Genomic DNA, 24,427 nt, shown 5'->3' with positions numbered 1-24,427 from the left:
AATAAATCAAAGCAAAAATAATACAAAATCACCGATAGTGAAGCACCTCAAATCCCATATCCAACAAAAAAAATAAAAATAAATGCTAACTATATGTATCAAAAATGTAATTCAAGACCAACATAGGAAGTGCAAAAATGACCAGCTGCCACTCTAGATTCGGTCAGAGCAGAACATCCTCACGGAACACAGACGTGGAATGCCTGTAACAGACTATCCCAGCCCGGGAAGCATCTGTGATAAGATGCTGGGAGCGGGGGAACTGTACAGATATACACAGCACTGTAAGGACAGCACCGCGCGGCTGATTCATTACAGCGCGGCACATATCAGTACAGTTCCCCCGCTCCCAGCATCTTATCACAGATGCTGCCCAGGCGGGGAAAAGTCTGTTACAGGCATTCCATGCCCGTGTTCCTTGCGGAACATGGAACGTGTGAATGTAGCCTAAAGCATGGCCCCCTGGGCAGTATCCTCCTCTTCCACGCTAAAAATCCTTGTATGCACTATTGCACCCCAAAGCAGCCCAGCTCTTGTGCAGGACTTGGGCACAGACATTCTAGGCCTGCCTTCTTGACACAGCACCACCAGAGTAGTAGTAGTTTTTTTTTATCAAAACTAAGGCATCAGCAGCCAAAGCGCTAAGCTCCTTTAATGCAGTGTGTCACTTATTGTAGTCTTATATAAGATTACTGTACCATACCTGGCATAAAGGCTAAACTTCTGCTAAGTTCTGTGCAGATACTGAGCAAGCAGTTTTTTATATTTTATGTGGAATTGTAGTTGCAGCAGCAGTTGTGCTTGCTATTTGTAAAGGGTGTCTGCAAATGAAAAATGATTGATATACTGTATACCCATTTTGATCATATTTTAGGGATAGATGGGCATGCTAAACAACCACATTGTCCTCAGTAATACTGTGTATAGTTAAAAACAAAATGGATCTTATACCGTCCTATCTTAGGTTGTGGCTTATCTAGAGATTGCCTCCTTGTATAACCTAAGGCTCTGTTCAGATCAAAGCTGCATTCTATTCCATTGAAGCTCTGTTGTTTTTTATGACGAGATAATACATAAGAATATCAAAGTGTTGAACATATAGTGTAGGACAAAGGCCAATTTATGATCAACTGTAGGTTACAGTTAATATTGCCCCCACCACCACCACATATACTCACTCATTTGGAAGCAGAACAGGAACAATTTAAAGGGGTTGGCCACTTTATAGTAAAATTGTTGTGTGTGTAGTATTAGTAAGTGTATTTACATTACTTACTGACGGCAGCTCCCTGTGTACCTCATAGAGGTAACATCTGACTCCCCTCCCCCAGGCTGTGCTGTCCTGCTCTGTGGTGATTCTGTCCATAAGATGGTCGACATGGAGGAGCATGTGACCATGCCCAGCCCCCAAGGTGTCCTCCACAGGCTTAGTGGTGGACACTGGGGGGGCAGAGCATGGTCACATGTTCCTCCATGTCGTCCATCTTATGAACAGACTCACCACAGAGCAGGGCTGTGGAGTCGGTAAGCCGCAGCTCCGACTCCTGAATTTTATCAGGACCGACTCCTGCTCCTTCATAAATGGCCAGTCATATACCAGGGGAGTTATTTATCACACTAGCTCAGCAGCATCTCCCTAATGTATTACATGATCCTGGGGCAACTTCTGAAACATACAAAGGAAGCTTCTCCTGTGTGTGCAGTGGATGCAGCCAGTCTCCAGCCTCCATGTCCTGAACAACTCAGAACTAGACTAGATGGAGCAGGTGATCTTTTCCTGCTGACTATGTTCTATGTTTCTAACTAAATATTCACCATACTTAAAAAAAAAAAACAAAAACAAAAAAAAACACTGCTAACAATGCCAGATACCTGTGAAATAGAGGTCAGCAATAGTGATATACAGGGGGTCACACACAGTGATATAGAGAGGGGTCACACATAGTGATATAGAAGGTCACTGTGGGGGCACGCAATAGCACGCACACACACACAACCTGCTTCAGCCATAGCGCACACACACAGCCTACTGCAGCCATAGCATACACACACACACACACACACACACCCACACAGCCTGCTTCAGCCATAGCACACACACAAAGCGTGCTGCAGCCATAGCACACACACACAGCCTGCTGCAGCCATAGCACACACACACAGCCTGCTGCAGCCATAGCGCACGCACGAACACACACACACACACAGCCTGCTGTAGTTATAGTACACACACAGCCCACTGCAGCCATAGCGCGCGCGCGCGCACACACACACACACACACACACACACACACACACACACACACACACACACACACACACACACACACACACACACACATACACACACACACACACACACACACACATACATACACACACACACACACACACACACACACACACACACACAGAGCCTGCTGTAGTTATAGTACACACACAGCCCACTGCAGCCATAGAACACTGAAGAAAAACACACAATCTTCTCCCAGAGAGAAAACACCACACTGAGGACAGAAGTTACACCTACACTACTTATGTCTTCTCCTCCTCCTCTATATTACACAGGATATCTCCATATTACACTTCTGCTCATATACAGTCATCCAGCATTCAGGAAGAGAACAGCACAGATCTCCCCCCACACACAATGGACTCTTCCAGCTCAGAAACAAACTGCCAAATAGTGACCGACAACTTTTCCATGACCACCCTTATGTAATAGGGCCAGTATCCTATCAGAATGTTGCTCATAATATATATTCATGAGCAAAACTTGTAAAATTCATATCAAAATTCAATTCTACATTTTTTAAAGATTTTTTTTTTAAAGCTACCTCCGACTCCACGACTCCGACTCCACAGCCCTGCCACAGAGCAGGACAGCACAGCCTCGAGGAGGAAAGTGTGATTTTAGCTCTGAGGTACACAGGGAGCTGCTGTGAGTACACTTGTTAATACTGTTCGATGAACAATTTTACTATAAAGTGGCCAACCCCTTAAGTCAGTGGCTTCCATCTGGATTGAAAAAGCATCTGTCATATTAGCTCCATTTAGAATGGCAGCCATGATGGTAGTGTAAACACATCCAGCCCATTTATTAATCCCCATACCTGTGCTAGAGACTGTAATGGGTAATCCCCTCACTTTAGCAGTCTAACAGTTAAACCGCTGATTAAAGTTCCTAAATCCAGTTTCTTTTGAAACAGAAACTCAGCTTCACTAATAGAAATAAAAGCTGCTAGACCTTTTTGAGAAGAAATATTTTGCATATTTTAATAGATCCTTTTCCTTATTAAATTTCAGGTATGTTTTATTCATTACCGTCTACCTTATTCACTTGTACTTCTGGTGCCAGAATTTTCACATTGCAGGTGCTTAGAGTGCATGTTAATAGCTTACTGCCAATAAAGGGCTTCTTATTAAAAAAAAATAATTGTATATTTTTGAGGAACATCAAGAGCATCTGTAGCGGCTCAAAACATGTTTACAGTAATGCTTTCACCTTTTCTATCCCCTTACAAATAATGTTTTTCTAATAGTCAATGTGCTTTACTAAATTTGTACTTATTAGAGAGCCAGTGAAGGAAAACAACCGTAAGAATGCAACAGATGTTTTCATAAAAACTAAAATAAATTAAAATTTATATCAATATGTATCCCTCTATCATGTATCAAATGAAGACCTTCTTTTGTGCTGTTGGCTCTTTTATCCAGAGCATCAGGAGTCTGAAGGTCATAGGGATATGTCTGATAGATGCTGGTTCCACCTCTGCTAAATAGTGGAGACTGGGTGTTGTCAGAATGGCAGTGGTGGGTGATGGTGTAGGTGAGTGTTCTCGCAATTAAAGTCTGAGCAGGGACTTTTTTTTTTTTTTTCCAAACTTGCCAGGAAGGGGGTGGGTGAAAAAAAAAAAAACGCGCACCTAGCTCCAGCGTTGGTCCCCGCAGTTTACCACTTCCTGTTGTAGAGACAGAACCTGGGATGTGATATAGGCTGCTGAACCAGCCAGTGGCAGAGGTGGGCACACAGCTATAGCCACTGACTAGCTAAGCGGGCCTGGAATGTCTGGTCTTGTCTCTACACGAGGAAGCAGCCAGCGACTAAAGCAGAGGACTGTGGGCACCAGTGCTGGAGCCAGGGAGGTAAGTGTACGCATTTTTTTTTTCCACCTAACACTCCCTGGCAAGTTTGAAAAAAAAAAATGTCCCTGCCCTGATTATTTAAAAGAGTCTTTTTTTTTTTTTTTTTTTTCTCTTTTATTTTGGGAAGGGGGGGGGGACGGGACCCTATTGAAGTGAGCAGCTACCTGTTCATTCACAATGGCAATGCCAACAGATGAGATACTGGTGTTGGAACTCATGTTCTGGAGATGTTTGTACCAAAGGTGGGACCTACATCTATTATTTATTACCTATTTATCTATCTATCATTTATGGCTTATTCGAAGAAAATGTTTAAAGGCCCTTTTACATGGGGTTATTTTCGGTAAGGAGCGTTGCTTGATGCTTGAAACTCTCCTTTGAGCAATCAGCCATTTTAAAAGGTTCAGCAATCAGCCTAGGAGTGGCAAACGTACGATCCTCAGCTGATCGCATCTTTTTTGTGGCTTTAAAATGTATCACTATTGGCTACAAATCTCTCAGTGTAAACAGGGGATATTTGGCGAATAGAAATATATTTAAATAGTTGCACAAACAATGCAGCGATCATTCGTGTGGCCCGGCCTTGCAATTAATGGTGCCCTCAAGACACTGCAAATAAGCGCCAATCTCAGTGATCGTTTTGGCGTCCTTGCACAGCCACATAGAGGTCCATGTAAAAGGTCCCTAAGGCCGGCTTCACATTTGGGGTAGCTTAACACACACCGTATCGCAGTGAATTTTCTGCTGCGTATCCGCAGCTGATTAGATCTGAATACCTGAACACAGCATCAAATCTGCACCATCAGATCTGCTGCGAATACTGTGTGTGTGTGTGTGTGTGTGTGTGTGTGTGTGAAGGCACCCTTGCATTGTGTTGTCTGTTTTGAATAGATCTGTTTATGTAGATTAATGGCTCCTAACAAAACAGATGACAAATAATGCATACAGGCCAGCATTAAGTTTACCTCTATCACAATAAACTTCAATGTAAAATTTTGAACATATTCAGTCTGTTTTTTTGGGACAAAAAAATGTGAAGCAAACAGAACAGATGTTAACTGAGCTGAAGTGAGACAAAATCCTCACCCATTGAATGGAAATGGATATCGATCATTTTACATTTTTGCATGAAACTGAAGACGAACAAAGAGCTCAATGCAAGATGTGAACTCAGCCTAAGATGAGTTATTTTACAAGTGTCATTCAATACAAGGATGCATCTTCTTCTGGGTATATTGATGGACTTCCATAAAAACAACTCGTATGAGAAATGAAAAGAATGGTTGCACCATTCTTTTTCAGTATATAGAAATATTGGTAGACTTTTTTTTTAATGAGAGAGTAATGTTCTTGCTTTTAAAATAATAATGAAAAAAAGTAAAATACGGCACTTCACCTGCCTCAAGTATATCAGCCGAGTGTAAAAAGTTTTTGAGTGCTGAGATACTGCGGCGCCCTGATGACTTCTAAGAGGAGTTGAAATCTTTTCAAGTCGTTGAACTGAACTAATCTCTCGGTTACGAAGCCTAATCAATTTCTGAACTGTTCTAAATCAAACAGCCTCCAGTCGTCTTGGGTTCTCATATCCTATAAAATACTTAATTTTCTCATCCATCACACCAATCAATAAAATACAGGACACTTTTTTTCCCTTAACTGCCAAAGTACTCGGGAGAACATGTGAAATAGGTTAATTTAAAAATAATGAAATGCGCTTGTTCACAAAGAAATTATTTAAACTGGCAACGCGGCTCGTGCGGCAACTTTGTTGCAGTAAATTCCATTTTACAAGGCTGTATAGAGGCCATAAGGGATTTTGGATACGTAGCGCACTGTTGGGACGTGCGGCGTCTGTAAATGGGTTTCACTTACTTACAATTAAAATTAATGTCTCTTTTAATTTTGTATTGTTTAAGGAAACCATGGTTACTCAAACAGTTAGAGCCGAAGTAAAGCGTTCCAGTTCTCATAAACAGCTTGAGTCTTGGACTCCCTTAACTAATTGGGTGGGGGCATGGGTAATTATGGTGAACAGTAAATGACCCTATTCCCTATTGGGAAGTATTTTGTTATTTGCTAGTGTTTGCTTTCACCTTCTTTAACATTCTAGTCTAAGACCACAACTTCAAAAATATTTTAATAATTTTTGAATTTGCTTTCAATTTGTACTGAAAAAAAAAAGGCTTGCATGCCTTACGCTATGTTTGTCTCGGGCACTTTTTGTACTTTGTTTGGAAAGGGGTGTAGCTTAGTGTCAAATTGGGGTAAAGGTTTACAGAATGGAGGCGTGGCTTGAAATGTGTCACCATGCACCAAAACATTTAGGCTCTGTTCACACATTGTCATAATGATGGACGGTTTTAGTGGACGGCCATCATGTAACAGCAAATAAAGGTTGTCTTTATTTGCTGTTACAGCATCTGTTGTTTTGAAATAATGGCCATTATTTGCTGTTAAATGACGACGGTGCACTAAAAATGCATTTTATTATGACAGTGTGTGAACAAAGCCTTAACATAAGCATGTGGTTACTTACTGTTTATGTCTATAGAATAGGCATGAGCCGAATTCATCTAGCGTGAGTGAAAGACAGATGCTTTAGTTTTGGGCTTTGCCAAATTATATAGTTGGGTGAAAATATATAGTGTCACACTTGGGAGGACTTAGTGTGTCTGTTATTTCAATGTGATCTGTGTAGTGCTTCACTTTTCCTGTGGGTGTGCTGCAGGGGAATCCATTTTTGATAGGTGACACATGATAGTTTAGCAGTCCATTATTGATACATACTGTGGTTTATAGCTCATTGAAGGACCATTTTAGCAAAAAAGATATGACCTAAGTGGACGAGTTCTTTAACACAACGCTTTCTCTTCCCATGAACCATTGCTCTTTTGAAGTAGACAGTGTTTCTTTAAATGCAAAGAAAACGCAGACATAAATAGACCTTTCATGCCGGTCCTTCTTAAACCTTACAAAGTGTAAGCGAATATTTATGGAAATCTGGTACTTGAGGGTGTTGGGACAATAATTGAGACCTAGTTACCAGTTTGCTTTCTCTTTGGATTATGTCAGATTATAACGTTGTTTTACTTACAAGTGAAATAGGAAACTGTTGTGGAGACTGATGATATGCTAATGCTCCATAAGCCCATATACATAAAATCAATTATTTCAGAGCGTTGACACATAACCCATCCTCGCCTTGACTGGAAAGCCAAACAAATCAATTCATTTCTAAGACGCTCCGCGTTCACCACTGCAAGCTGTCGTGTTCTCATTCTCCACTGGCACCTTCCCATGTAAAATCATAATTTTCCACTGATTTCTAGCTATGGACCCATACGCTCTGTTTATGAATTAATCTGGGCTGTCAGGGGACTAAAGCTCCCTAACAGGACTCATTGAGAGCTAAAGACTTTAGTCATAGATCTGATTAGAAATGAAAAGCATTAACAATCCTTCAGCTCTCGCATTCACCCTGTATTTGCATGAGGATGCACTGATGATATCAGAACCGATAAAAAGTCAGTCCAAGTGATATGATGATAGATAAGTTACTGATCAAGTGTAGTTGTCCTGTACATTATGAAATACATTTTGGGTTTCTGAAAAATTCTGAAGAGTTGGTTCGGTGGTTAAAAAATGTGTACATAAATACATATTAAATAAATAAAATATTATTATTATTATTATTAATTTATTTTTTTTTCTTCCAATTACGCTGTAGGGTAATCATCAGTTAATAGGGGGTCTCCCATTCAGGCAGAACATCCTACTGTGTCCATATGTTACACAGACAGCCCATAGAATTGCAGAGAAGTAAAAATTAAAGCTTACATGGGCATGAACAGATCGGTATGGCTCCCACCTCTTTTACCCCTCCCCAAGCCTCATCTAGGCCCTTGCATGAGAAATATAGTCTTCCTGTAGATAGTTGCAGGCATAAGGTTCACAAGAATGGGACTCTCACTTATAGTGGCATCCCATTGTGGTGACAAAAATGGTGTCAGGGGTTCCGTTCTGTGATGTCCAATTTTTGTATAGGTAGACAGTATTTTCCTAAATAACCCCTTTGAACATGTGCTTCCATGTTCTCTGCTTAGTACCATTTCCAATTGCAGGTCACCCTATGGTCAATTTCAAGAGGCTAAGTAACATAGCTGACTTCTTCCAGGAATAGCACCACTCATGTCCTCAGTTTGTGTATGGTATTGCCGCTGGATTCCTTTCAAGTGAATAAAGCCAAGGTGTAATACCACACACCACCTGAGGAGATGCAATTATTTATTTATTTATTTTATTTTATTTTTTTAAGGAACCAGCTATGGAAGAACGCAGCCATGTTTTTCTAATTCTTGGTTACCCTTTAATGCCATTTTACATGGGCCAATCACTAGCACTAATCTCTGTGATTGGTGCTTGTTTACTGAGCCTTCAACAGCTTAAATAATTTTATGGTTGAGCCACACAAACACCCACTGGTTCGTTGACTCAACACTTTTTCATTCTTTGTTCTTGGGCCAACGTCCCTGGTTTAAACAGGACAAGGTGCAGCTGATAACAATAACTTTAATGGATTCATAAAAGATTAGATTAATCAATAATCAGGCTCTTCTCACTTGTTGGCTGATCGATGGCCCTTTTTATATGCCAAGCATTCCCACAAACACTAATTTTCCTAATAATTGTCTCATGTATTGGGGCCTTTACATAGTTTTTCTACCACCATGAAAATGTCAGAAGTCTGCAAAGTACTTATAAATACAAATTTATAGGAAATTTTAGTGCTAGTTCCAAAGTTTCTTCTTCTTTCACTGCCTATGCTTTGGAGCAATACAAAAATTGTACATAGCCTTTTAATTAACCTTGCTATTTCCATAGAGTGATGTCAGGATTACACAGACGACTGATCTCCTCCAAACAAGTCCTAGAGAATTACTAATATTTGAAGGATCTAAAAATATCCAGATTTTTAGAAGTCAGCGCATTATAAAGTAATATATCTTTGTGCTCCATTTTTATTTAATCAAAGACCAATCTTCTGCAATCAGATGTGGGAAGAAAATAAGAACAAAGTATTCAAAGCTGCGAGAGGAAAATAAATCATGCAAAAACATCAGTTCGCATTACTGTACATCAGTTATACAGTCATTTCTTGCAATTAAATCAGGGGTTGTCAAGAGAGAAAAAAAAAATTCCACATATATTGAGTACCTAAAAGAAGAGCAACTCGAGAGGACAGGTCTGACTGGTAGGAATGTACGCGGAAGCCAGGAGACCCGAGAAAATGTAATTCCATGCACCTTTCACAGCCTTGAATTAAACATAGAGCCGATCTCCTCTCTCCATAAAACCACAGGTGTGAACCAGATGTCATGCTTGTCTTCTCTCGAGATTACAGCTCACAAAAACTTTTGCCTTTGGAATATTAACGAAGCTCGGAATCAAGAAGACTGAGATGCATTAAACAACAAACAGGTTTAGCATAGCGGCTTATCTGACAAGCCATTGATTTCCTTTGCTGCAAGATTGCATTTATAAAGATGATTATATTTCACATTAAGGAAGTGTCTGCTCTGAGCGCTGATTGCTTGGGCTACAAAAACACCAATGAAAACAACCTGATTGTACCACGCCAAACTTTTTACACCACCACAGCTGTGACCTGGAAAAATTAGAAGGACTTGATAGGTTTACTTTAAAGGTCTTCCGCCCCATTCACATCACAGTTTGAGAGGATATTGACAGTTTAAATGTCTACATGTAGTGGTAGCAGAGATAAAACAAGATGTTAAGGTGGCCTAAAACCTGAAGTAATCATCCTATTACACGGGAAGTGATTGCTAATCTGGCAGCTCAGCACTTTCTTCTCCCTTGTACCCCACTCACTGCACTCAATTACATGCATAGTGACGGCCAGCGGGAGAGACCACCCAAACGATCCTTAAGTCATTCGGGGGTCCCATTGAATTCAGCAGCAGTCTGCTGCCACATCTCCTATTACACGGAGCGATACACAGCAGACTTATTGTGATGCTTTAACATGTGCTATTACACTGAATGGTTGTTGGCCTAAAGGGTTGGTAATCGGCCAAGTAAGGCCAATAGTTGTTTAGTGTAATAAGTGTAACTGTTTTCCCCATGTAATATAATTTCTTGGTCATCTTTGCATGGGTTGAATAGGTCCTTGCATTGGTTTTGTTTAGGGCAACAAGTCAAAAGTATGGTCATCACTGTGGCTGTACTAACGCTGGTTACCTGGGCTGGTGCACAGTTATGCAAATTTCATTTCCTAGGTACCCTTGTAATTTTTTTTCAGGCAGGAGAGAGTGGGTTAGAATGAATAAAGGTCATAGTATGGTAGATTGCCCACCTGTGTTACTTGCTTGAGGTCCACTATAGTAGGACAGCAGCTAATAACCACAGAATTACAGCTGCTATGGCAAAAATAAAAAATTTTGAGGAGTGCATGCATCCTGGTAGGAATGGGGGTTGGGGAGGGGGGTTACAGGGTACCGACTGCAGGAAAGGGAATGAGAACCTCCACCTAAGCACACATTTCTGTTTTCAAGATACACTTCTCTGCTTTTCAGGTGAGCGTTTGATCCTAGTGATTTCCCTGAATGTATGTATTTGAGGGTGTACCCAGTTTTAACAGAAGAAAACAAATTTTTCCAGCTCACCTCTTCCTGTGATCGTCCTGCAGCTTGCACGGATCCACTCCAATGATGAGTGATGTAATGATCAGCTTCAAAATAAATGATTCAGCAGGCTCGATTGCAATGAAAGAAATCCCGTTTATTTAGTATAAATCATATAAATGTGGTACATCTGCACACATGCCCCCAGTACAAAAACTCTGACGCGTTTCGAGTGCGGTTTTTGCACTCTTACTCTAGACAAAAAAAAGTGCTCGAAACACGTTAGCGTTTTTGTGCTGGGGGCATGTGTGCAGATGTACCACATGGTGATTTATACAAAATAAACGGGATATGACTTATTTCATTAAAATCAAACCTGCTGGATCATTTATTTTGAAGCTGTACCCAGTTTTCACTGCAGTAGGTGCTGGACAATGATCATAGCGGGGGGGAACCAAAGGGGAGAAGGAAGTCATTGCCCTTTCCACTTATTTTAATTATGTTATCTTCCTACACAAAAGGAATAAAATAAAAATAAATTCAGCTCTCCTACATATGTATAACTAGTAATTATACAGATCCTTCATAAACTTGTTGCAATACAAGAACCGTAGGTGCAAACCAATGCAAGACATGTAGATTAGCAATTAATGAAAGGTGAAGAAGTCCTTGGGCTCAGGAAAGATGAGAAGCACCTCTCAACATCTGAGAACGCTTGGGGTGGATAACGCCGTATTCACAGAAACACCTGTTAAACAAATGCTCATTACGAGCGGCTGCTCAAAGCTTCCAGGATCCATCTTCTGAAGAACGCTCCATTGTACATGTGTACAGTTAAGAGGTCTAGAGTTTTAATTTACTTCTCAAATTTGCAAGGTAGATGATGTGTAAAAATGATATAAAAGAAAAGATAAAATGATAAATGGTACTGAATTCATTAGATGAGATGTATATTCATACATGTGTGATAACTTTGTAAGATTATGTTCAAATGTTCATACAGACCAGTAATGGTGCGGCTTTAGCATGGTTTTATATGGTTATTTTGGGCAGTTTTGAAAAATATATGGCATGCTATGCATGGCTGATTGTATGTTCCAGTTGTCCTTAATTGAAATCAATAGAAAAAGAACTGGCTGTATTCTAAGACCTGGAGGACAGCATAGTCCTAAAGCCATGGATACAATGGATTGTCCATTCCAAGTTTAGTTATATATACTGCAATCTATAATGGAAAAGGGGGGTAGGTCTGACAAAATGATGGGTTCTTAGTTACCTAACACTATTCAATGAATACTTTTACATTGATGGGTTCTTAGTTACCTAACACTATTCAATGAATACTTTTACATTGCAGTACAACCCTATTTGTTGGGTCACCTTTTAAAGTACAGGGCAGCATCTGTAACTTTGTGAGCTTCACAGCTAAAATCTCCCATGCTTCTTTGTTTCAATTAAGGTAGTGCATTCCATTAGTCCTCTAATTTTTAAAGTAAGGAAGAAGTGGGGGAACAAATGGAATTTTTTTTATTTAATTAAGGACATGTAAAGGCCTGCATAATAGCTGCAATATAAAATAGCAGAGGATTCTTAATATTTGCAACCAAACTATTCAGAATAATAATAAATTGGTTTCTGGGTACAAAGTTAATTGGAAAACATACAGCTGCACAGTTTCATGTGACAAAGCTCTCTCTGAAGCCTTCTGTTCTGATCCCATATATATATATATATAATATATATATATATATATATATATATATATATATAATTATAGTACTGACTAGAGATGAGCGAACCTGGAGCATGCTCCAGTCGATCCGAACCCGAACTTTCGGCATTTGATAAGCGGTGGCTGCTGAAGTTGGATAAAGCCCTAAGGCTATGTGGACAACATGGATATAGTCATTGGCTGTATCCATGTTTTCCAGACAACATTAGAGCTTTATCCAAGTTCAGCAGTCCCAGCTAATCAAATGCCGATCGTTCGGGTTCGGATCGACTCCGTTCGCTCATCTCTAGTGATGACCCTTTAATGCCTTTATTCAGGATTAGGTTATGTCTTTGTATGGAATACGGTTAAATATATATATATGTATATAGTCAGCACATACAGTCCTGTCTGCTTCTAGGTGCACTATTTAAGAATAGTGCATTTAATTGGGGTTATTAGCTTTTAGGCATGATATTTTATATCAACCTAGTATTTGTTAGCTATATCGCTACAAGCAGATCATTACTTCCACACGTTACATAGGGACAACAGTGTATACATCAGGTTGGAGTCTATAAATATCACAGATGCTTTCCTGACAGTCATTATCGGCTAATCAGGTATACAAGACTTAGTAAATCTGAGAATATACCGTTTTAATGCAGTCTCTTAGCAATATATTTAATACTCTACAAGTCTCCAAATGACTTCTCATCTTTAAATAGAAGTCTAATAAATAGGGAATAATGGACTTGGGAGTGAGTGAAATAATCACCCGGCTGTTTATTATAGCGGAGAGCCGGCCTGTTTGTATGGAATGATTTAGAATGCAATGTTTATGTTGGAGTGTAGCAATCCGTGTTGTCTTGGAAATTCTATTAAATTTATACTTCCATTTATCCAAAATGATTTTCCAGACTTCATTTCATGGTAAATCATATGGCTGTTAGCCCCAGAACAAAGCAATTTCTTAGCTTCTATATTCTAAGGCTTAGCGGTCAGCCGGCTATTTTCATACAATAATAGATACAGAACAGGGTAATAATACTCTGTTAAACAAGCCTCGACCTCTATAATGTTCTCATATTCCGTTCCTTCTGGAGGTCTGTATGAAGGTGACATGGTACATGTGGGCTGTGTACAAATAGAATGGCGGCTCTGGAATAATGTTTATAGATATATGGGCTGTCAGTCCCAGCAGTCAGCCGTTACCAATCGGCAAGTGATGACCTATCCGAACAATGTGCCATTGCTTTATGAGATGGGAATGTTGCTTTAAGGGCTATGTTACCACTAGAGATGAGCAAACCGGGTTCGAGTCGATCCGAACCCGATCGTTAGGCATTTGATTAGCGGTGGCTGCTGAACTTGGATAAAGCTCTAAGGTTGTCTGGAAAACATGGATACAGCCAATGACTATATCCATGTTTTCCACATAGCCTTAGGGCTTTATGCAAGTTCAGCAGCCACCGCTAATCAAATGCCGAAAGTTTGGGTTCGGATGGACTCAAGCATGCTCGAGGTTCGCTCATCTCTAGTTACCACTATAGGATCACATTGGGGAAAGGCGGCTGCCTTGTATTATTGATGGACGCTAATAATGGTCAGATCGTTATTAGCATCAGTCAGCATTACAAGACAGCCGCCTTTCCCTGATGTGATCCCGTAGTGGGAACTTAGACTTAAAGCAACTCTGTACCCAAAATCTGACCCCTCCAAACCGCTTGTACCTTCAGATAGCTGCTTTTAATCCAAGATCTGTCCTGGGGTCTGTTCGGCAGGTGATGCAGTTATTGTCATAAAAATAACTTTAAAATCCAGCAGCGCTGTGTCTAATGGCCGAGGCTTACATTTGTATATGCATTAGGCTGGCACACCCTCTCTGTCCCTCCTCCCCACCCTCCTTAGCATTAGGAATGCTCCAGGCAGATTGCTCCCTATTCTCCACCTGTTTGTATAATGAACATGGGCTGGATCGTTAATACACCTGTGCAAAGCTCAAACAGCAGTAAATGTTGAGGAGGGTGGAAAGGAAGGACAGAAAGGGTGTGCCAGCCTAATGCATATACGAATGTAAGCCCCGGCCGTTAGACACAGCGCTGCTGGATTAAAAGTTATTTTTATGACAAAAACTGCATCCCCTGCCGAACGGACCCCAGGACAGATCTTGGATTAAAAGCAGCTATCCGAAGGTACAAGTGGTTTGGAGGGGGGGGGGGGGGGCAGATTGTGGGTACAGAGTTGCTTTAAGGCCATATTAGGGTATATTCACACGGGCGGGCTCGCAGCGAGTATGTAATTATACCGCGCTTAACCCCTTCTACTCCCGCCGGCTCCCCCGCTGTAAGCAGCATACATTACCTGTCCTTGCTGCACGGGTCCGGCGTCCTGCTCTCCCGCCCGGCCAATCAGTGGCTGCGGCTGGGCAACACACTGATTGGCCGGACGAGAGTGCAGGACGCCGGACCCGTGCAGCAAGGACAGGTAATGTATGCTGCTTACAGCCGGCGGGAGTAGAAGGGGTTATGCGCGGTATAATTACATACTCGCTGCGGTCGTTTAGACCGCAGCAAGTATGTAGTTTATGGGAACTGACAGGACCTGCCGGGCTCGCAGCGAGAATCTCGCTGCGAGCCCGCCCGTGTGAATATACCCTTACACAGCACAATAATGGGGGGGGGGGGGGGGAGAGCACCAACCTGTCAGTTCAGGGCTCTTCTTCTGGTGGACTTTGCATATCTAAGTATCTATGTATCCATACAGACCAGCAAAATCTTAAGTTAGATTGTTGAATGTTCAGACCCAAACCAATCTGCTTATCCCTGCTTGTTTTCCTAAAGAGTGTCGGTCTCAGGAATAATATTTAAAAAGTTTTTTGGGCTTTAAAGGGGTTACCCGGATTAGAAAAACGTGTCCACCTTAATCCAGAAACGATACAACACTTGTCTCCAGTTTGGGAGACACTTCAAAGAAACCTACATAGCAAAAGCCCACCCAAGAGACAAGAGTTATGCAGTTTATGGAACAAGCTGCATCGTTTCTCGAAGTCAGGATAACCCCTTTAAGGCTGTGCTCCAGCCATCCTTCATGCTTTACACTGCAGCTCACTTTACTCACTGTATAACAGTAGGTAGAGAACAGTGCAGAGTTCTAAGACAGGATGCTCTAGAATTGTTATTTAATGGGCCATACAAGTAATTACTAGAAGAGAAATGTAGGGACACCTAACCCATCCTCTTCAAGAGTGTAAAGTGGTCTTTACTGTGGGATATTTCTTCTATTAGGAAGCAATTAACTTTGTCTCCTTATCGACTGATCTCCATCATCAGCAACCACAGTGTTTTATTGTGACCTTGCATTAGAGGTCGTTTCCATCATCTAATGACGCCTGGGCAGGAAGGTGTTGGCGAAAAGAATTAATTTCTATGAAGTTGTATATAACAGACTTCCCTACTACAGACTGCATTAAGTAAAATACAATCCCTGGGATACGATGATATATCTTTTTTTTTTTTTTTTTTTCTCTCCCCTCTGCAGAGTAAATAGTTGGCTGCTCCATGCGCTCTGTCAGACACCTCATTTTTGTTAATAAATGATGTCCTTAAACTGTGACAAATTATGCGCAGTTGTATATTGAACTGTTGGATTTGTACTCTTCGCAGTTTGAGGCCGATAAATCAAAATGCATTAGCCACGTCCTATGACTCAAACGCGTTGTGCAGGTGTATTTTATTTGCTTTATTTTACCATCTGAGATGTGAAAGTGTGTTTGTTAATTCATTGTGACTGCATGTGTGTATTGCAGACAGAGGCCAGGGGTGTTTCTAGCCTGTGCAGGGTTGTGGTACCCACAGTTTTGATAAAACCTCTCTCATTTTGTGGTCCGGCTTGCAAGATTTGTTTTACACAAATTGAAATGTCAAGTTTCTTGCACCGATTTTTCAGAGGACCTTTGGAAAATTAAAAGCAGATAGGTGATGAGTGTCTGATTAGTCTGACTTCTGACTTCTAGTACCCCCATGATCATAAGAGTTGAGGTCCCATATGTCCAGTTGAAATGGAGAGTTGGTCTGAAATGTCAGCTCTTAGGGCCTGACAAAGATAGCCGACATTGGTTACAACTCCATTTAAGATATGGGCATGAAGTCCCTGTTCAATTGGCGCTCCCATCGGTTATCCACTTATTATTTATTCCTTGATGAGTGGTGTTGGTGGGGAAATGCCCTTTAAGTGGTCTTGGGACAGTCCTGTTGAAGGGGGCAGTTTATATTTTTGATTTTAAAATATGGTGGTATCTGGCTCCATTGATCAATGTAGTCTAACATGACTTTATTCAAATTCATAAAAGCCACTGGATGACAATTTACTGAACATGCCCTATGATAGAATTAAAGGGATTTAACTGTGAAAGACCAGGGGTTGAAGTATTCCCTTATGTGTTGCCTTCAGTAAACATAGGCTACAGTGCTGGCTATACACCGGCCAGATGTGATCTAGAGGGATAAGCATGATCCTTGAAACGATAGATACGCTTTATAATCATATGATGATTGATGCACTTTAGTATTGGGAGCACGAACACTAGTCAGGAACGCTTATCTGAAAGGCCTTGGAATTCCTATAAACTTATGAAATCATCAGAACCTCTCAATGTCTAAATGCAAACTATTTTTTTTTCTTAACAGATGCAGATTTATTCCTACAATCCTGATGACTTTGACAGCTTTGGGGCAGCGATTATGGATAAGCGGCTGATCGCCGCCATGTCTGTCTTCTTTCAGGTAAGTCACACCAGTATGATTACAGAGTGATGAACAAGACTGGCTGCCTGTATTCTGCCTGTGGTACCACCGACCCCATCTGATTTCTCTTCAACTCTGTTGGAGTGCTGTAGGATGGCTCTTAATCGTAAATGTACTATTCCTCTAACTAAAGTATATCAGTGAGTGAGGGATTTTTTTTTATTGTATTTAATATAGAAGTGTGGGGCACAACTGGATCAATAGGATTCAGCTTACGTTTAGGAAGAGTACCAATTTGCCTACCATAAAAGCAGAACGTGCAAGAACTATGAGGCCTGTAATGGAAGGGGATACTGAACTGCCTATCTTCTAGATGCACAGGAGCAGCATTTACCTGTAACTGCCACTAGGGGCAGATTACTGCTAAGAGATCTTCAGAGCTTACATAGAGTTAAAGGGGTTGTACTGAACCATCCATAGGATAGGTGATGCATGTATGATCTCAGGGACCCCCGCCAATCACGAGAACGGGATCCCGTTTTAATACATCTGTACACAGACATGCACATTAAGCTCCATTCATCTATGGTACTTGCCAAGACATACAAGCACTCCCCAAGAATGCAGCCGTAGTGCTTACAGTGACTGCTGCTCTATCCTTGCAATTGGGAGGGGTTCTAGTAGTGGGACTACTGTAAAAGGGTAAACTGCTAGATTTATTTCATTAATACACAGATTGAAATGAAAGCATTTATATGGGTTATACATTCAAGTTGACATGAAAATAAGATTTTCAATGCCAAAAAGTTTTTACAATGCAATTGATCCTAACAGACAGGACGCTTTGGATAATAGCCATTTTATTCCCTAGTGGTTATAATGTGTTTACTATGTGTGATCCCTGCATGGGCTTGGTTCTGAGCCCAGAATATTATAATAACTCAGAAAAGTCTATTGTTTAAGGTTCTGCATTGCTGACCTCTCTGCTACAGGAGCGGCTGTAACTGCGTGTAAACATTTGTAAATGTATGTGCATAATAAATATATAGTAGTGAGTGAGTGTGAGTGTGTGGGCCATAGTGTTTTTATATTCTATGGGGAGGAAAAATATGACATAGCTAAAATTGATAAACTTATCGCTGATGATTTGCTTCTCAGCACAATAATTACTAGCATTTAGAGTTAGTTTACAATTTGATCCACAAGCCACTTCACGGTTCCTGATTCATGTGGGTCCCTAACCAAAGCATGGCACAGTGCCACACAGTGACCACCACAACAGCGCCCGAAGAGTCAGTGACACAATTGCTTAGCAATCCCAATGCTGCCAGACATAGCCCAACCACCCTACAGACACTGCGCTGCCACAGTAATGGCCGCCATATGACACACAATGAAAAAGCAGATAGAAAAAGCTCATCCTGTGTTTTCTTTCAGTTACGAACTAAAATCACTTGTTTTAGGGGAGTTTTTATAAGAGATCTGACCACTATAAAGAATATATTAGGAAATGTTGGACCTATTCAGACAAAAAGTGTTCAGTAGTGGAAATTTACTTTCAGTAAAAAAAAAAAAAAAAATCTCCTTTAAGACCAGTTATTATGCTCCCTCTTTTCACACTCCTTGGCAACCAGCGAGCATTTTTTGATCAGTGATGCTATCTTTTTTTTCTTTTTTTTTAAAGTATTTTTCTCACCTTTTGTCACATCGTTGGCTGCTGATTTCTGTTAAAAGCTCTGAAGGTATGCGGAGAAATAACCTGACTGTAGAAATAATGCATGTTTGTTTGCTGGAGGAAAATGTTAAGTGGGGAGTCCAGCTCCTTAGCGCTTGACATGTGGTAATTTTTCTTGAACTTTCACTTGAAAGCGGCGATCACCAGTTGGAGGTTTCTGTTCTCTGCATCAAAACAAGTCGCAGGCCGGTGCTGTTCAGTCATAAAAGCTCGTCCTCTCTGGATCTGCTTTAGGGTACAAACCCACTTGACGTATTTGCTGCGTGAATCAGTCTTAAAAATAAGCAGGCAAAACGCAGGTTGGCTTTATACAATTGTTCTGTGTTAAAATACGCAATTGCGTATTTTTGAAGCATGAAGCTACATGCGTTTTTCACACAGGTTGTTAACAACTGATGCTTTGCTAACAACAAGCTTCATGCTTCAAAAATACGCAATTGCGTATTTTAACGCAGAACAATTGTATAAAGCCAAACTGCGTTTTGCCTGCTTATTTTTAAGACTGATTCACGCAGCAAATACGTCAAGTGGGTTTGTACCCTTAAGTGAGTTTTGTGAACCCACTCTTGTAATTCGGTGTTCTTATGCAAGTCTTAGATGCCAGGCGTTTTTCTCTCCACTTTTTTTAATTCTTTTTCCTTTACTTCAGCCACTAACGTAATATAATGGAAAGGATCACAATTGCTAGCGCTAAGTGCTTGTAGCTCCTGGGCTTCTCTCCAAATTTTACTAAAATACTGGCTGTGAGGTAACAATAGCTCTCTCGGGACAAGTCACCGGGCAGAGTCTATATACTGTGACTGGGCTGCTCTTACATCAGCAACAGGCATTTTTCTTTACAGAACATGCCCGCTCTCATTATATAGCAGGGTACATGATTGCTATATTTAAGCACCTGTCACTTTTCTTCTACTCTGCCTATTCGTTCTACTTAATGTGATCATTCCCACACCTAGACCTGAGCATAAATTGCATGTTCAGCTCAGAAAAGAAAGACTGTTACCTCGTACTGGGACAAAACACAATAGAGGTTCAGGATAAATTGTATTCAGCCATTTCTGATACATATACCTAAAGAAGGCCAGATTGCAACCAATATAGGGGTATTTTCAACTCCAAATGTTAGGTCGTATTTACAGAATGGGGAATAACAAGCTGATCAGTGGGTCTGACCACCTGGACCCCCACAGATTCCAAGGATGGTTGAAAAGTGTGCCCTGAATAAATTAAGCTCTGTAATGTCAGCAAGTCCCAGGATCTCAATATTCCTCTGTTCTACCCATTTGAGGGGGTCCTAGGGGTCAATCCCCACTTCTCAGTTCATTTCCTATCCTATGAAAAGGGGATAATGTTTGGAATTGGGAATACCCCTCTAAAGCTTCCATGGGTGTTACCATCCTACTGTCATGGAACCCTGAATAAAAACAAAAACCTGTTTTGATTTATTGCTTTACATCCCAATCTTCATATATTAAACCAGAAACACTGAAATTCAGAAAGCGCAGTTAGTCTTTGAAGGAGTTTTGGTATTTGCTTCCTTGGTTTCATAGTCATAATTCATAGACATACAGCTATTTTGAGCCACTTAAGATTAGGAAGACCACTGTAATACTATGTTCAGGAGTCCCCACAGGGTATATGACAAACAATGTGAACTAAAAGTAACAACTGTGGTGGACTACTAAGAAAAAAATAATCTTAGGTTTATTATATCAGATTATCATGTTGAAAGGAAGTAAACGTAACAAACCAGTATTTAGCACAGCTGTGGTTACTGGTGGACACACAGGGTAGATTTGGCAAACATTGTGTAAAGTGAAACTGGCTCAGTTGCCCCTAGCAACCAATCAGATTCCACTTTTCATTTTCAAAAGAGTCTGTGAGGGATGAAAAGTGGAATCTGATTGGTTGCTAGGGGCAACTGAGCCAGTTACACTTTACACCATGTTTGTTAAATCACACACACAGTGTATGTCCTAAAAAGTCACTGTCTGACCGCTAATTACCACCTCATTTGGGTGTCCCCTATGCCTGGTGGGACTATCCCTGCTGGTAATGTATGGATAATATGTAGGTATATAGAAATATATCTTATATTGTCCCCTTGTTGAAGGGTGTAGTATCACATGCAATAGCAGCAAGAGTCTTCGCTTTAGTGGCCGGGAATGGCTCCCACCAATGATCGGTGAAGCTAATTGGTTATGCAGTGTCCAGTACGTCAATTATACGTGATACAACTGGAATAAGGCCCTATTCTTTCATCCCTGGGTTCTTCAGGGATTGCTGGAATGTTGAGTCTTTGTACATCAGATTACATATGAACTACAAGGGGCTCAGGCCGTGATCTCTGGTCTTGGTAACTGGATGCCCGCTGACACCCCTGTGTGCTAGTCGCTGGTGGCGATGGCTGCGTTCTGTAGCCCGTTGTCAATGCTGCAGATCGTGTCTGTGTTAATATGTGGCGTCCAAGGTCTAAGGATGAGCCGTGGCAGTAGGGCAACCAAAGCATAGGAGCTTTCTGAGGAAACACTTGATTGCATTCTTCCAAAAAAAAAGTGCCGCACTGGTCCACGGGTTGTATGTGGCATTACAGCTTTGTCCCTTTTGAAGTTAGTCATGGTAAGCTGCAAAAGCACATACAACCCAGGGACTAGTGTGGTGCTGTTTTTGGAAGACGGCAGCCATGTTTTTCAAAAACTGTAAAAGATTAATTTTCAGAGTTGTGAGTATATTTTTCCCTGTAACATATTACTTGCTCCTGTGCTACACAGAATGTTTTATGATAAGTTAAAGTAGCTGAGCTCTTGTTTTGTAGTGTGATTATTATTTTTTAGAACGAAGAAACTTGGCATCTAGCGGAATTCATTAGAGAAATACAAGGCGTCTTAATCTTTCTCTTTGGTAAGTGTGCTTGGCAGAGACTGGAGGCAAAACAGGTGCGACAAAACTTGGACATTTCTTCCTCCTACAATCCTGAAAGGCCTTCTATAAAAAGACTCATCGGCGGTGTAGTCAGTGGTGAAGAAGCCACACCAGGACTGACACTAGAACAGTGTGTGCCCTCCATGCTGCTCGTGTTTAATGCATCTGGGCAAGCGGTGGAGAAGGGGACAAGGAATATATTAGTGAAGTTAAAGATTCATTGAAGAACATTTTTGGAATGAAATATTCAGCACACTTTGAAAAATCTAAATTCTACTGAGCACGTTCTGCTTAAAAACAGCTGGATGATCCATTTGAGTCTAATTTGTGAATGTGTTGTATGATAATGCAATGAGAAGAGAGGAGCTGAAGTGTTCGGAGGTTGGCAGAGTTTGATGACAAGGAATACATTTATTTTTCATTGATGCTGCGATTATAAAAAGCTAATAACTTATCTCCAAAATGTTTTTTTCTTTTTCTTTTTGTAAATTGAAGAGGAATTAAACTGAAGTCTTATAAGAATGAGAATATAATTGAATATTTGCTCCACTCAAAACCTGAAAGTATCACTGCAGTGAAGTCTAATATTCTACTAAGGTGTAGCTGTAAGGGGCTCCAGAACGTTCACCCAGGCCTTGGTGCCAGAGAAATTTCTACCACACGGATGTGAGGTTCTATTGTATATTGCAGACCCCCAATGACCTCAATAGGCTACCCGAAAGATGTAAGGATCGTTCAGGCAGCCCCTCCTGCTCCTCTCCACTTGCTGTTTGAGCATGTAATAACACAGACAGTGAGTGAGGAACGAGGGGGAAGCGAGCCCTGACCTGAAAGGTTGATGCTTTCTTTCCCCCGAAAAAACCTGCCTTAAAGGTGCCTGTACACATTCAACAGCTGTTGGCCAAGCATCACCTGTCGAGAGGCCCCATACCCATTAGAGTGTCAGTGGGGTTGGTCAACGCATCGCTGAAGCATATGAGGACGTTAAGAAAACTGATTGTAGCTATATCTGTCTGCCTTTATCATGGGAAGAATATCATACTGCAACTTGTAAAGCTACACAGGAGCTGTACACCCTTGGAGGCTCACTAATACTTTAGAAAATATAAATGACTCCTACATGTAAGGGACAATGTTAATTCCCAGCAGTGATAAATTTTCAGTAAAGTAGGGACCTACATCCGCCATCCAATGGCCCCACCATTTTGACAGTGAAACTGATATCACCCGCAGAACCGTGCAACTTTTATCTAACACTCACGTGTGTGGGTTTGTTCACATTTGGTAACTCTAGTGTTGGATCAGAACGGTGAATGAAGTAATCTATGGTAAGCACATGGAAAACAAAGGTCCTATATATTGTTCCTTGTCATTAGCAGGTCAGGATTAGCCATGGCTAACCGAGGAGTCTCAGTGGATAACAAAGCATTTCAAAGGGGATTGGCCACCCTCTAATTTCCGAAGAGAATCAAATAACTAACCAGAAAAAAATATTTTTCTTAGAAAATTACTGACAAGCTTTGACTTTAAAGGACAACTCCTGCGGGACCCCCCCCAAAAAAAAAAACACAGACACCATACTCGCCATCCCTCCGGTGACGATCGCCACTCCATTCGTCCGCCTCACCGTCACCGCCGTCCGCCGTCCAGCGATGTCTCTGATTTCCGGGTCCTGGGGATGGAAAAGGCTGCCAGTGCGCTTGCGCACCAGCAGCCTTTTCATTGGCTGGAGCGCATCACATGGCTTCCAGCAACCTCAGCTAATCAGGGCTGACGAAGCTGGAAGCCATGTGATGCGCTCCAGCCAATGAAAAGGCTGCTGGTGCGCATGTGCACCAGCAGCCTTTTCCGTCCCATTCACTCTCTATGAAGGCGCCGAGGAGGAAGAAGACCCGGACCGCCCCCCGGCTCTGACGTCTTCGTCACCAGATGCCGCCCGGGAGAAGAGGACCGTGACGATCGTAATAGGTAATGTATATATTCTTTAACTTCCGGGCGGGGGGTTTGGGGGTCCGAAAGTGGGGGAAGGGGGCCAGACCGGGTATTTAACCACATTACAAAGTTATATAACTTTGTAATGTGTGTTAAATAAGCTAAAAAAAATTTTCGTGGGAGTTGTCCTTTAAAGCTGGGAATACACAGAATATAGCTATTGGCTAATATCTTTATCTCTCGATCCCTATATATACATGCATGCTCACTGTAGCTAGTCTTTCATGTACAGTAATCTCAACTTGAAGAAGACTAAAGTCATTCCTGGACCACTTTTTGGTGTCTTATCTCCTTGAGAACAAAGGAAAGGACAGTTGAAATCCAACATGCCAGATCCTTCTGGTTTCCCCTCTCAGATGAGGTTCGGAAGACCCCATACATAGTAGATGGTCAGCCAGTACTGCCAAAATCAACAGGTCCAGCCATCACTTATCAAAAGGCTGCCTGATCATGCATATGAACCTATGGGCTAAGAGTCAGCTATATGGCCCTGGTGAAAAATCCAGAAATAAGATATTTACCAAAAGAACCACTT

General features: G+C 41.2%; 1 protein-coding gene across 3 annotated transcripts in view; it reads left to right on the top strand.

Moving 5' to 3' along the window:
* Positions 1-24,427, top strand: part of PTPRG (protein tyrosine phosphatase receptor type G) — a 403,269-nt gene that overhangs the window by 218,058 nt on the left and 160,784 nt on the right. For all 3 annotated transcript variants that reach the window (XM_069966943.1, XM_069966945.1, XM_069966944.1), the window contains exon 5: positions 17,187-17,282. In XM_069966943.1, coding sequence (XP_069823044.1) covers positions 17,187-17,282 — 96 coding nt within the window. The remainder of the gene's footprint in view (positions 1-17,186; positions 17,283-24,427) is intronic.

The sequence above is a fragment of the Dendropsophus ebraccatus genome, chromosome 4, assembly GCF_027789765.1.
Source record: "Dendropsophus ebraccatus isolate aDenEbr1 chromosome 4, aDenEbr1.pat, whole genome shotgun sequence".
Taxonomy (NCBI): domain Eukaryota; kingdom Metazoa; phylum Chordata; class Amphibia; order Anura; family Hylidae; genus Dendropsophus; species Dendropsophus ebraccatus.
Note: the sequence above shows the minus strand (reverse complement) of the source record. Positions and strands in the feature narration are given on the sequence as shown.